The 13,552-nt window shown below is 59.7% G+C and overlaps 1 protein-coding gene across 1 annotated transcript in view; it reads left to right on the top strand.

Annotated features, from left to right (window-relative positions):
* Positions 1 to 1,853: 1,853 nt before the first annotated feature.
* tyrobp (transmembrane immune signaling adaptor TYROBP) overlaps positions 1,854 to 13,552 on the top strand; it is a 12,876-nt gene continuing 1,177 nt past the window's right edge. The window contains exons 1-4 of the mRNA XM_059641271.1: positions 1,854 to 2,087; positions 5,274 to 5,294; positions 6,987 to 7,118; positions 13,195 to 13,269. Of these exons, the coding sequence (XP_059497254.1) occupies positions 2,027 to 2,087; positions 5,274 to 5,294; positions 6,987 to 7,118; positions 13,195 to 13,269 (289 nt within the window). The 5' untranslated portion in view covers positions 1,854 to 2,026. The remainder of the gene's footprint in view (positions 2,088 to 5,273; positions 5,295 to 6,986; positions 7,119 to 13,194; positions 13,270 to 13,552) is intronic.

Below are 13,552 nucleotides of genomic sequence, written 5' to 3' on the forward strand. Positions count from 1 at the left end.
CAGTTACCTTCCCTACAGGGCATTAGTGAACCAGGTGGGTTTTTCCTGACAATCGACACTGGATTCATGCTCATCATTAGATTCTTAATTCCAGATATTTATTTAATTCAAATTCCACCACCTGCCTGGGCAGGATTCGAAATCGGGTCTTGGGACGTGTGTGTGTGTGTGTGTGTGTGTGTGTGTGTGTGTGTGTGTGTGTGTGTGTGTGTGTCTGTGTGTGAGGCAGAGTGTGTGTGTGTGTGTGTGTGTGTGTGTGTGTGTGTGTGTGTGTGTGTGAGGCAGAGTGTGTGTGTGTGCGCGCGCACGCGTGTGTGTGTGTGTGAGGCAGAGTGTGTGTGTGTGTGTGTGTGTGTGTGAGGCAGAGTGTGTGTGTGTGTGTGTGTGTGCGTACGTGGGTGTGTGTGTGTGTGTGAGCGTGTGTGTGTGAGAGGGAGAGTGTGTGTGTGTGAGTGTGTGTGTGTGAGTGTGTGTGAGAGAGTGTGTGTGAGAGTGTGTGCGTGAGAGTGTGTGTGTGTGTGTGAGTGTATGTGTGAGTGAGTGTGTGTGTGTGAGAGAGTGTGTGTGAGAGTGTGTGCGTGAGTGTGTGTGTGTCCGTGTGTGTGTGTGAGAGTGTATGTGTGAGTGAGTGTGTGTGTGTGTGTGTGTGTGTGTGTGTGTGTGTGTGTGTGTGTGTGTGTGTGAGTGTGTGTGTGTGTGTGTGTGTGTGTGTGTGTGTGAGAGAGTGTGTGTGAGAGTGTGTGCGTGAGTGTGTGTGTGTCTGTGTGTGTATGTGAGTGTATGTGTGAGTGAGTGTGTGTGTGTGTGTGAGTGTGTGTGAGTGTGTGAGAGAGTGTGTGTGAGAGTGTGTGCGTGAGTGTGTGTGTGTCCGTGTGTGTGTGAGAGAGTGTATGTGTGAGTGAGTGTGTGTGTGAGTGTGTGTGTGTGTGTGTGTGTGTGTGTGAGAGTGTATGTGTGAGTGAGTGTGAGTGTGTGTGTGAGTGAGTGTGTGTGAGCGTGTGTCTGTGTGTGTGTGTGAGAGTGTATGTGTGAGTGAGTGTGAGTGTGTGTGTGTCTGTGTGTGAGCGTGTGTCTGTGTGAGTGTGTGTATCTAACTCTGTGTTAGTCAGCGTCTAGCTCTGAGTCCGTGTGGCACCCTCTCCCACACAGATATCACACTTGTCTTGCTCTTCTGGGGCAAGTTTGAAACCATCCCTTGGCCTGCAGGAGCAGATATGACCCCCTCCCTCCCTCGCCCTGCAGGAGCAGATATGACCCCCCTCCCTCCCTCGCCCTGCAGGAGCAGATATGACCCCCCTCCCTCCCTCGCCCTGCAGGAGCAGATATGACCCCCCCTCCCTCCCTCGCCCTGCAGGTGCAGATATGACCCCCTCCCTCCCTCGCCCTGCAGGAGCAGATATGACCCCCCTCCCTCCCTCGCCCTGCAGGAGCAGATATGACCCCCCGCCCTCCCTCGCCCTGCAGGAGCAGATATGACCCCCCGCCCTCCCTCGCCCTGCAGGAGCAGATATGACCCCCGCCCTCCCTCGCCCTGCAGGAGCAGATATGACCCCCCTCCCTCCCTCGCCCTGCAGGAGCAGATATGACCCCCCGCCCTCCCTCGCCCTGCAGGAGCAGATATGACCCCCCGCCCTCCCTCGCCCTGCAGGAGCAGATCTGACCCCCCGCCCTCCCTCGCCCTGCGGGAGCAGATCTGACCCCCCGCCCTCCCTCGCCCTGCGGGAGCAGATCTGACCCCCCGCCCTCCCTCGCCCTGCGGGAGCAGACATGGCCCCCTCCCCCGCCACGTCGCTGCCTGGGTGTGGGGATGAATTGGGTTCTCTCTGAGCTGACCACAGAGCACTTTGACGGAAGAAGAGATTGCTTGGTCAGAGGCTTGTTATAACGGCACGCCACTTCCTCATGCACATCGAGCCGGCCTGCTCCAGGGTTGCACCGATAGCAGCTCCCCTCGCGCCCGGCGATCCCACTCAGTGCCCGCATCGCGCCAGGCTCCAACCAGATCCAGGTCCGTTCCTCCAGCCGGATGGCAAACAGCCGGATTCACACACTCCGCACTGCCACCCTCCTCCTCGCCACCATCTTCGGTAAGTCCTTCATTATCTACGTAACTCCCTCCCTCACCCACCTCTATCACCGTAACTCCCTCCCTCACCCACCTCTATCACCGTAACTCCCTCTCTCACCCTCCTCTATCATCGTAACTCCCTCCCGCACCTTCCTCTATCACCGTAACTCCCTACCGCACCCTCGTCTATCACAGTAACTCCCTCCCTCACACTCCTCTATCACCGTAACTCCCTCCCTCACCCTCCTCTATCATCGTAACTCCCTCCCGCACCTTCCTCTATCATCGTAACTCCCTCCCCGCACCCTCCTCTATCATCGTAACTCCCTCCCAAACTCTCCTCTATCATCGTAACTCCCTCCCTCACCCTCCTCTATCATCATAACTCCCTCCCTCACCCTCCTCTATCACCGTAACTCCCTCCCTCACCCTCCTCTATCACCGTAACTCCCTCCCTCACCCTCCTCTATCATCATAACTCCCTCCCTCACCCTCCTCGATCACTGTAACTCCCTCCCTCACCCTCCTCTATCATCGTAACTCCCTCCCGCACCCTCCTCTATCATCATAACTCCCTCCCGCACCCTCCTCGATCACCGTAACTCCCTCCCGCACCCTCCTCGATCACTGTAACTCCCTCCCTCACCCTCCTCTTCAACGTAACTCCATCTCTCACCCTTCATTATCTCCGTAACTCCCTCCCTCACCCTCGCCTTCACCATAACTCCCTCCCGCACCCTCCTCGATCACTGTAACTCCCTCCCTCTCCCTCCTCTATCACTGTAACTCCCTCAATCACCCTCGTCTATCACCGTAACTCGCTCCCTCACCCTCCTCTATCACCGTAACGCCCTCCCTCACCCTCCTCTTCACCGTAACTCCCTCCCTCACCCTCCTCTTCACCGTAACTCCCTCCCTCACCCTCCTCTATCACCGTACCTCCCTCCCTCACCCTCGTCTATCACTGTAACTCCCTCCCTTACCCTCCTCTATCATCGTAAATCTCTCCCGCACCCTCCTCTAACACCGTAACTCCCTCCCTCACCGTCCTCTATCATCGTAACTCCCTCCCGCACCCTCCTCTATCACTGTAACTCCCTCCCGCACCCCTCAATATTGCCAAATCTCATTCTCTCCCTCGCAACTCTCTCATTGTATCCCCCTCCATCCACTACACCCTCCCTATCTCTGTAACCCCCTCCATCCCCTACACCCTCCCTATCTCTGTAACCCCCTCCAGCCCCTACACCCCCTCCCTATCTCTGTAACCCCCTCCATCCCCTACACCCTCCCTATCTCTGTAACCCCCTCCAGCCCCTACACCCCCTCCCTATCTCTGTAACCCCCCCCAGCCCCTACACCCCCTCCCTATCTCTCTAACCCCCTCCAGCCCCTACACCCCCTCCCTATCTCTGTAACCTCCTCCAGTCCCTACACCCCCTCCCTATCTCTGTAACCCCCCCCAGCCCCTACACCCCCTCCCTATCTCTGTAACCCCCCCCAGCCCCTACCCCCTCCCCCACCGTCTCTGCTTCTCCGGCGACTTTCTGTTTTGTTCCTGATTTGCAGCTTCTGCAGTTCTTTCGGTTTTTATTTAATTTGCCAGTTTCCTCACGCAACAGGAATTAGTGACCCCCTCGGGGTTTTCCCCGGGAACGGACGGTGCTCACTGTTAGACGTGCTTTATATTCTGTATTTAATTGAATTCTTATTGGGGAGGGGGATTTGAACTCATGCCCAGCACCTGGGCCCGGGGTGGGGTCAGGGACCACAGTCCAGGGGCATTAGAATGAGCTGCAGTCTGCCCCTGGGTGGGGCACGTAACCATTGTTAGGCCAAAGCCGGTAGGAAGAGTCAAAGTATACAATGGTCTCATCTGCATTCAGCACAGGATAGCACTCAAGGGGGGCAGAACGCCCTTCTGTTCCTGGGTAACAGGCTGGAAGAAGGGGGCTGAATGGCCTCCTTTTCCTGGGGAACGGGCTGGAGGAAGGAGCTGAATGGCCTCCCATCCCTGTGTAACAGGCTGGAGGAAGGGGGCTGAATGGCCTCCCGTCCCTGTGTAACAGGCTGGAGGAAGGGGGCTGAATGGCCTCCCGTCCTTGGGGAACGGGCTCGGAGAGGAAGCGGGAGGAGGGAGGTGCTGAATGAGCGGGTGTTTGCTATAGATTAAGGTCCCGAGCACCTCAAGGCGCTGTCCCGGCAGAGCCAGCCCTCAGATGAGAGGAGGAATGGCTGCCTGGTGTCACTAGCCCTGAGGGACAGGACGCTCCCTGTTCCTGAAAACACCCACAAATGAAGGAATTCCCCGGCGGAAAGTCGCCAGGAAGTGCCCTGCGTGGTGCCACAGCTGCAGGAAAGCACCTTGTTCAGACATGCCAGTGGGCGGCAACACCAATACAGTCGGTTGTTGTTGAGTTTGCAGCAGGGATGGCGCTTTTCTTGAAGCGAGTCTCCTGCAGCCCATCAGCGCATTGAGGTGGGGGAGGGTGAGGGTGGCGGGGGGATGGCAGGGAAGGTTGGTTACGGTGTCAGACCCCGGGAGATCCCCGAACATCCCTCACCCCCTCCAGCCCCTACACCCCCTCCCTATCTCTGTAACCCCCTCCAGCCCCTACACCCCCTCCCTATCTCTGTAACCCCCTCCAGCCCCTACACCCCCTCCCTGTCTCTGTAACCCCCTCCAGCCCCTACACCCCCTCCCTATCTCTGTAACCCCCTCCAGCCCCTACACCCCCTCCCTATCCCTGTAACCCCCTCCCTATCTCTGTAACCCCCTCCAGCCCCTACACCCCCTCCCTATCTCTGTAACCCCCTCCAGTCCCTACACCCCCTCCCTATCCCTGTAACCCCCTCCAGCCCCTACACCCCCTCCCTATCTCTGTAACCCCCTCCAGCCCCTACACCCCCTCCCTATCTCTGTAACCCCCTCCAGCCCCTACACCCCCTCCCTATCTCTGTAACCCCCTCCAGTCCCTACACCCCCTCCCTATCTCTGTAACCCCCTCCAGCCCCTACACCCTCCCCCTATCTCTGTAACCCCCTGCAGCCCGTCACTGTGTTTCTCTAACCCCGTGCTGTCCCTGTCCTGGGAGTGTTTGATGGTGGGGGTGTTGTGGAGGGGTGCTGTTGATGGATTGACTCCCCCTGTCTCTGCCCTGTGGTGGTTCTGACCTTCCTCACTCTGTGTTCTCCTCTCCCTCAGGTTCGGTGAATGGACTGAACGGTGAGTTTGAAGCTGATGGAATCAACTTGCCCCGAGGTTCATCGAGTCCCTGCTGCCCAGGTCAAACACAGGCCGTTCAGCCCCACTGCTCTGTGCTAGTATTACTGAGACCAATACTCCCCCCCACCAACTCTCTGTGGGAACGAGTCCCTCAATGCCGCCCTATTCCCTGTGGGAGAGATCCCCAAATACCCCACCCAATTCCCCGTGGGATAGAGTCCCACATTCCCCACCCCATTCCCTGTGGGAGAGAGTCCCACATTCCCCACCCCATTCCCTGTGGGAGAGAGCCCCAAATTCCCCACCCCATTCCCTGTGGGAGAGAGCCCCAAATTCCTACTCACCACCCCCCATTCCCCGTGGGATAGAGTCCCACATTCCCCACCCCATTCCCTGTGGGACAGAGTCCCACATTCCCCACCCCATTCCCTGTGGGAGAGAGCCCCAAATTCCTACTCACCACACCCCATTCCCCGTGGGATAGAGTCCCACATTCCCCACCCCATTCCCTGTGGGACAGAGTCCCACATTCCCCACCCCATTCCCTGTGGGACAGAGTCCCACATTCCCCACCCGATTCCCTGTGGGAGCGAGCTCCACATTCCCCCACAACTCCATCTTTTCCACATCTCTCTGATTGAAATCCCTCAATCAGGCCACCCCTCAGACTTCTCTTTTCTAGAGGAGGGAGCCCTGGTCTCTCCCGAATGTTACCTGTGGGATCCTGCTATGTAAATCCGTGTTTCCCGATCTCCAGCTGGTGTTACTGTTTGTAATGAAATGGGCTCCTGGCCCAAGACCTGGCTTTCCATTCAGTTCTATCCCATCTCTCTCTCTCTCACTCTCTCTCTCTCTCTCTCTCTCTCTCTCTCTCTCTCTCTCTCTCTCTCTCACACCCTTCCATCATCCCGCTCTCTCTTCTTCTCTCCCTCCCTCCCTCTCTCTCCCCATCCCCACCCCCTCCTGATCCCCATCCCGCTCCACTTGCACCTCTTCCCCCTCCCGCTCCTTCTACCCCCTCCACTTGCCCCTCTCTCCCCCCCTCCCTCTCTCCTCTCCCCTTCCCTCTCTGCACCCCCCTCCCCTTCCATCTCTTCCCCTCCCCACTCCCTCTCCCCTGCTTCCCGCTCTCCCCCTCCCTCTCCCCTCTCCCCTTCCCTCTCTCCCCCTCCCTCTCCCCCTGCCTCCCTCTCTCCCCCTCCCTCTCCCCTCTCCCCTTCCCTCTCTCCCCCTCCCTCTCCCCCTGCCTCCCTCTCTCCCCCTCCCTCTCCCCTCTCCCCTTCCCTCTCTCCCCCTCCCTCTCCCCTCCCCCCTTCCCTCTCTATCCCTCGCCCCCTCCCCAGCCTCCCTTACTCCCTCTCCCCTCTCCCCTTCCCTCTCTCCCCCTCCTCCCTCCCTCTACCCTGCCTCCCTGTCTCCCCCTCCCTCACCACTCTCCCCTTCCCTCTCTCCCCCTCCCTCTCCCCTGCCTCCCTCTCTCCCCCTCCCTCTCCCCTCTCCCCTTCCCTCTCTCCCCCTCCCCCCTCCCTCTACCCTGCCTCCCTGTCTCCCCCTCCCTCACCACTCTCCCCTTCCCTCTCTCCCCCTCCCTCTCCCCTGCCTCCCTCTCTCCCCCTCTCCCTCCCTCTCCCCTTCCCTCTCTCCCCCTCCCCCCTCCCTCTCCCCTGCCTCCCTGTCTCCCCTGACCAACAGGATGTGATGACTGTTATCGAATCGATGGAGGTGTAATTGCTGGGGTCATCGCTGCTGATGTGGTCATTACCGTCATCATTGCCGGGACCATTTATTACTTCGCCAGGAGAGGAGCGATAAAGACATCCAGAGGTCAGCAACGTTTCCTACCCCTGCCCCCAGCCATCACACCACAGCCCAAACTGTGGGCAACTAAGGGAACATCGACACTGTCCCCATGGACCCCAAACCCCTTCCCCATTCACTCCCGATCTACACCGTCCCCATGGACCCCAAACCCCTTCCCCATTCACTCCCACTCTACACCGTCCCCATGGACCCCAAACCCCTTCCCCATTCACTCCCACTCTACACCGTCCCCATGGACCCCAAACCCCTTCCCCATTCACTCCCGCTCTACACCGTCCCCATGGACCCCAAACCCCTTCCCCGTTCACTCCCGCTCTACACCGTCCCCATGGACCCCAAACCCCTTCCCCGTTCACTCCCGATCTACACCGTCCCCATGGACCCCAAACCCCCTCCCTATTCACTCCCACTCTACACCGTCCCCATGGACCCCAAACCCCTTCCCCATTCACTCCCGCTCAACAGCGTCCCCATGGACCCCAAACCCCTTCCCCGTTCACTCCCGCTCTACACCGTCCCCATGGACCCCAAACCCCTTCCCCATTCACTCCCGATCTACACCGTCCCCATGGACCCCAAACCCCTTCCCCATTCACTCCCGCTCTACACCGTCCCCATGGACCCCAAACCCCTTCCCCATTCACTCCCACTCTACACCGTCCCCATGGACCCCAAACCCCTTCCCCATTCACTCCCACTCTACACCATCCCCATGGACCCCAAACCCCTTCCCCATTCACTCCCGCTCAACACCGTCCCCATGGACCCCAAACCCCTTCCCCGTTCACTCCCGCTCTACACCGTCCCCATGGACCCCAAACCCCTTCCCCGTTCACTCCCGATCTACACCGTCCCCATGGACCCCAAACCCCCTCCCTATTCACTCCCACTCTACACCGTCCCCATGGACCCCAAACCCCTTCCCCATTCACTCCCGCTCAACAGCGTCCCCATGGACCCCAAACCCCTTCCCCGTTCACTCCCGCTCTACACCGTCCCCATGGACCCCAAACCCCTTCCCCGTTCACTCCCGCTCTACACCGTCCCCATGGACCCCAAACCCCTTCCCCGTTCACTCCCGCTCTACACCGTCCCCATGGACCCCAAACCCCTTCCCCATTCACTCCCGCTCTACACCGTCCCCATGGACCCCAAACCCCTTCCCCATTCACTCCCACTCTACACCGTCCCCATGGACCCCAAACCCCTTCCCCATTCACTCCCGCTCAACACCGTCCCCATGGACCCCAAACCCCTTCCCCATTCACTCCCGCTCAACACCGTCCCCATGGACCCCAAACCCCTTCCCCGTTCACTCCCGCTCTACACCGTCCCCATGGACCCCAAACCCCTTCCCCGTTCACTCCCGCTCAACACCGTCCCCATGGACCCCAAACCCCTTCCCCGTTCACTCCCGATCTACACCGTCCCCATGGACCGCAAACCCCTTCCCCGTTCACTCCCGATCTACACCGTCCCCATGGACCCCAAACCCCTTCCCCATTCACTCCCGCTCTACACCATCCCCATGGACCCCAAACCCCTTCCCCGTTCACTCCCGCTCTACACCGTCCCCATGGACCCCCAAACCCCTTCCCCGTTCACTCCCGCTCTACACCGTCTCCATGGACCCCAAACCCCTTCCCCATTCACTCCCGCTCTACACCGTCCCCATGGACCCCAAACCCCTTCCCCATTCACTCCCGCTCTACACCGTCCCCATGGACCCCAAACCCCTTCCCCGTTCACTCCCGCTCTACACCGTCCCCATGGACCCCCAAACCCCTTCCCCGTTCACTCCCGCTCTACACCGTCTCCATGGACCCCAAACCCCTTCCCCATTCACTCCCGCTCTACACCGTCCCCATGGACCCCAAACCCCTTCCCCATTCACTCCTGCTCTACACTGTCCCCATGGACCCCAAACCCCTTCCCATTCACTCCCGATCTACACTGTCCCCATGGACCCCAAACCCCTTCCCCATTCACTCCCGCTCTACACCGTCCCCATGGACCCCAAACCCCTTCCCCATTCACTCCCGCTCTACACTGTCCCCATGGACCCCAAACCCCTTCCCCATTCACTCCCTCTCTACACTGTCCCCATGGACCCCAAACCCCTTCCCCATTCACTCCCGATCTACACCGTCCCCATGGACCCCAAACCCCTTCCCCGTTCACTCCCGCTCTACACCGTCCCCATGGACCCCAAACCCCTTCCCCGTTCACTCCCGCTCTACACCGTCCCCATGGACCCCAAACCCCTTCCCCATTCACTCCCGATCTACACCGTCCCCATGGACCCAAACCCCTTCCCCATTCACTCCCGCTCTACACCGTCCCCATGGACCCCAAACCCCTTCCCCGTTCACTCCCGATCTACACCGTCCCGTCCCCATGGACCCCAAACCCCTTCCCCATTCACTCCCGCTCTACACCGTCCCCATGGACCCAAACCTCTTCCCCGTTCACTCCAGATCTACACCGTCCCCATGGACCCCAAACCCCTTCCCCGTTCACTCCCGCTTACACCGTCTCCATGGACCCCAAACCCCTTCCCCATTCACTCCCGCTCTACACCGTCCCCATGGACCCCAACCCCTTCCCATTCACTCCCCGCTCTACACCGGTCCCCATGGACCCCAAACCCCTTCCCCGTTCACTCCCGCTCTACACCGTCCCCATGGACCCCCAAACCCCTTCCCCGTTCACTCCCGCTCTACACCGTCTCCATGGACCCCAAACCTCTTCCCCATTCACTCCCGCTCTACACCGTCCCCATGGACCCCAAACCCCTTCCCCATTCACTCCTGCTCTACACTGTCCCCATGGACCCCAAACCCCTTCCCATTCACTCCCGATCTACACTGTCCCCATGGACCCCAAACCCCTTCCCCATTCACTCCCGCTCTACACCGTCCCCATGGACCCCAAACCCCTTCCCCATTCACTCCCGCTCTACACTGTCCCCATGGACCCAAACCCCTTCCCCATTCACTCCCTCTCTACACTGTCCCCATGGACCCCAAACCCCTTCCCCATTCACTCCGATCTACACCGTCCCCATGGACCCCAAACCCCTTCCCCGTTCACTCCCGCTCTACACCGTCCCCATGGACCCAAACCCCTTCCCCGTTCACTCCCGCTCTACAACCGTCCCCATGGACCCCAAACCCCTTCCCCATTCACTCCCGATCTACACCGTCCCCATGGACCCAAACCCCTTCCCCATTCACTCCCGCTCTACTAACCGTCCCCATGGACCCCAAACCCCTTCCCGTTCACTCCCGATCTACACCGTCCCCATGGACCCCAAACCCCTTCCCCATTCACTCCCGCTCTACACCGTCCCCATGGACCCAAACCTCTTCCCCGTTCACTCCAGATCTACACCGTCCCATGGACCCCAAACCCCTTCCCCCGTTCACTCCCGATCTACACCGTCCCCATGGACCCCAAACCCCTTCCCCATTCACTCCCGATCTACACCGTCCCCATGGACCCCAAACCCCTTCCCCATTCACTCCCGCTCTACACCGTCCCCATGGACCCAAACCCCTTCCCCATTCACTCCTGCTCTACACCGTCCCCATGGACCCCAAACCCCTTCCCCATTCACTCCCGCTCTACACTGTCCCCATGGACCCCAAACCCCTTCCCCATTCACTCCTGCTCTACACCGTCCCCATGGACCCCAAACCCCTTCCCCATTCACTCCTGCTCTCACACCGTCCCCATGGACCCAAACCCCTTCCCCATTCACTCCTGCTCTACACCGTCCCCATGGACCCCAAACCCCTTCCCCTTCATTCCCACTCTACACCGTCCCCATGGACCCCAAACCCCTCCCCGTTCACTCCCGCTCTACACCGTCCCCATGGACCCCAAACCCCTTCCCCGTTCACTCCCGCTCTACACCGTCCCCATGGACCCCAAACCCCTTCCCCGTTCACTCCCGCTCTACACCGTCCCCTTGGAACCCAAACCCCTTCCCCATTCACTCCCGCTCTACACCGTCCCCATGGACCCCAAACCCCTTCCCATTCACCTCCGGCTCTACACCGTCCCCATGGACCCCAAACCCTTCCCCATTCACTCCCACTCTACACTGTCCCCATGGACCCCAAACCCCTTCCCCATTCACTCCCTCTCTACACCGTCCCATTGACCCAAACCCCTTCCCCTTCATTCCCGCTCTAGATTGTCCCCATGGACCCAAACCCCTTCCCGTTCACTCCCGCTCTACATCGTCCCCATGGACCCAAACCTCTTCCCCGTTCACTCCCCGCTCTACACCGTCCCCATTGACCCAAACCCCTTCCCCATTCACTCCCGCTCTACACCGTCCCCATGGACCCAAACCCCTTCCCCTTCACTCCTGCTCTACACTGTCCCCATGGACCCAAACCCTTCCCATTCACTCCTGCTCTACACCGTCCCCATGGACCCCAAACCCTTCCCCATTCACTCCCGCTCTACACCGTCCCCATGGATGCCAAACCCATTCCCATTCACTCCCGATCTACACCGTCCCCATGGACCCCAAACCCCTTCCCCGTTCACTCCCGCTCAACACCGTCCCCATGGACCCCAAACCCCTTCCCCGTTCACCTCCCGATCTACACCGTCCCCATAGACCCAAACCCCTTCCCCGTTCACTCCCGCTCTACACTGTCCCCATGGACCCCAAACCCCTTCCCCGTTCACTCCCTCTCTACACCGTGCCCATGGACCCCAAACCCCTACCCCCGTTCACTCCTGCTCGACACCGTCCCCATGGACTCCAAACCCTTCCCCGTTCACTCCCCTCTCTACACCGTCCCCATGGACCCCAAACCCTTCCCCGTTCACTCCCTCTCTACACGGTCCCCATGGACCCCAAACCCCTTCCCCATTCACTCCCCGCTCAACACCGTCGCCATTGACCCAAACCCCTTCCCCATTCACTCCCGCTCAACACTGTCCCCATGGACCCCAAACCCCTTCCCCATTCACTCCCTCTCTACACCGTCCCCATTGACCCAAACCCCTTCCCTTTCACTCCCGCTCTACATTGTCTCCATGGACCCAAACCCCTTCCCCTTCATTCCCGCTCTACATCGTACCATGGACCCAAACCCCTTCCCCGTTCACTCCCGCTCTACACCGTCCCCATTGACCCAAACCCCTTCCCCATTCACTCCCACTCTACACCGTCCTAGTGGACCCCAAACCCCTTCCCCTTCACTCCCGCTCTACACTGTCCCCATGGACCCCAAACCCCTTCCCATTCACTCCCGCTCTACACCGTCCTAGTGGACCCCAACCCCTTCCCCATTCACTCCTGCTCAACACCGTCCTAGTGGACCCCAAACCCCTTCCCCTTCACTCCCTCTCTACACCGTCCCCATGGACCCCAAAACCCTTCCCCTTCACTCCCGCTCTACACTGTCCCCATGGACCCCAAACCCCTTCCCATTCACTCCCGCTCTACACCGTCCTAGTGGACCCCAAACCCCTTCCCCTTCACTCCCTCTCTACACCGTCCCCATGGACCCCAAACCCCTTCCCCATTCACTCCCGCTCAACACCATCCCCATTGACCCCAAACCCTTCCCCATTCACTCCCGCTCAACACCGTCCCCATGGACCCCAAACCCCTTCCCCTTCACTCGCCGCTCTACACTGTCCCAGTGAGGAAGCTACAGGATGATCTGAAGCAATGATGTGTTGAGGAATGCCTTTCCAATCTACAGGCCCCTGTCCTGATGGCGACTGTGTGGGGAATGGCTGACAGCGAGAAGGAGCGAGGGAGAGTGAGAGCGGGGCAGAAACAGTGAGACTGGACGGGATGGGGAAAAGTGGAGAATAATGTGAAGAAAGGTTCCAAAGGCGAGAGTGAGGCTGAGTGGGGAAATGAGGGGAACACAGAGACAGAGATTGAAGCTGAAGCAGAGGAGGCTGGAGGCTGAGAGGGAGAGAGAGAGAGAGAGAGAGAGAGAGGCGACGAGAGATGGAGAGAGGAGGTGGGATTGACTGGGATGGAGAGAAAGATGGAGCAAACAACAGGATTGTCATTCGTCTGTTTGCCATGTTGCAGGTAGCAGCCAGCAGAAGCCCAGCCAATCGCAACCGGACACAGAGTCACCGTATGAGGTACAGACTGAGGACAAAGGCAAAACCCTCACCCCCCCGGAGAAACCCCCTCCCTATCCCTCACCCCCCCGGAGAAACCCCTCCCTATCCCTCACCCCCCAGGAGAAACCCCCTCCCTATCCCTCACCCCCAGGAGAAACCCCCTCCCTACCCTCACCCCCCCGGAGAAACCCCCTCCCTATCCCTCACCCCCCAGGAGAAACCCCCTCCCTATCCCTCACCCCCCAGGAGAAACCCCCTCCCTACCCCTCACCCCCCCCGGAGAAACCCCTCCCTACCCTCACCCCCCAGGAGAAAACCCC

Source organism: Stegostoma tigrinum, chromosome 41 (genome assembly GCF_030684315.1).
Source record: "Stegostoma tigrinum isolate sSteTig4 chromosome 41, sSteTig4.hap1, whole genome shotgun sequence".
NCBI classification, from domain to species: domain Eukaryota; kingdom Metazoa; phylum Chordata; class Chondrichthyes; order Orectolobiformes; family Stegostomatidae; genus Stegostoma; species Stegostoma tigrinum.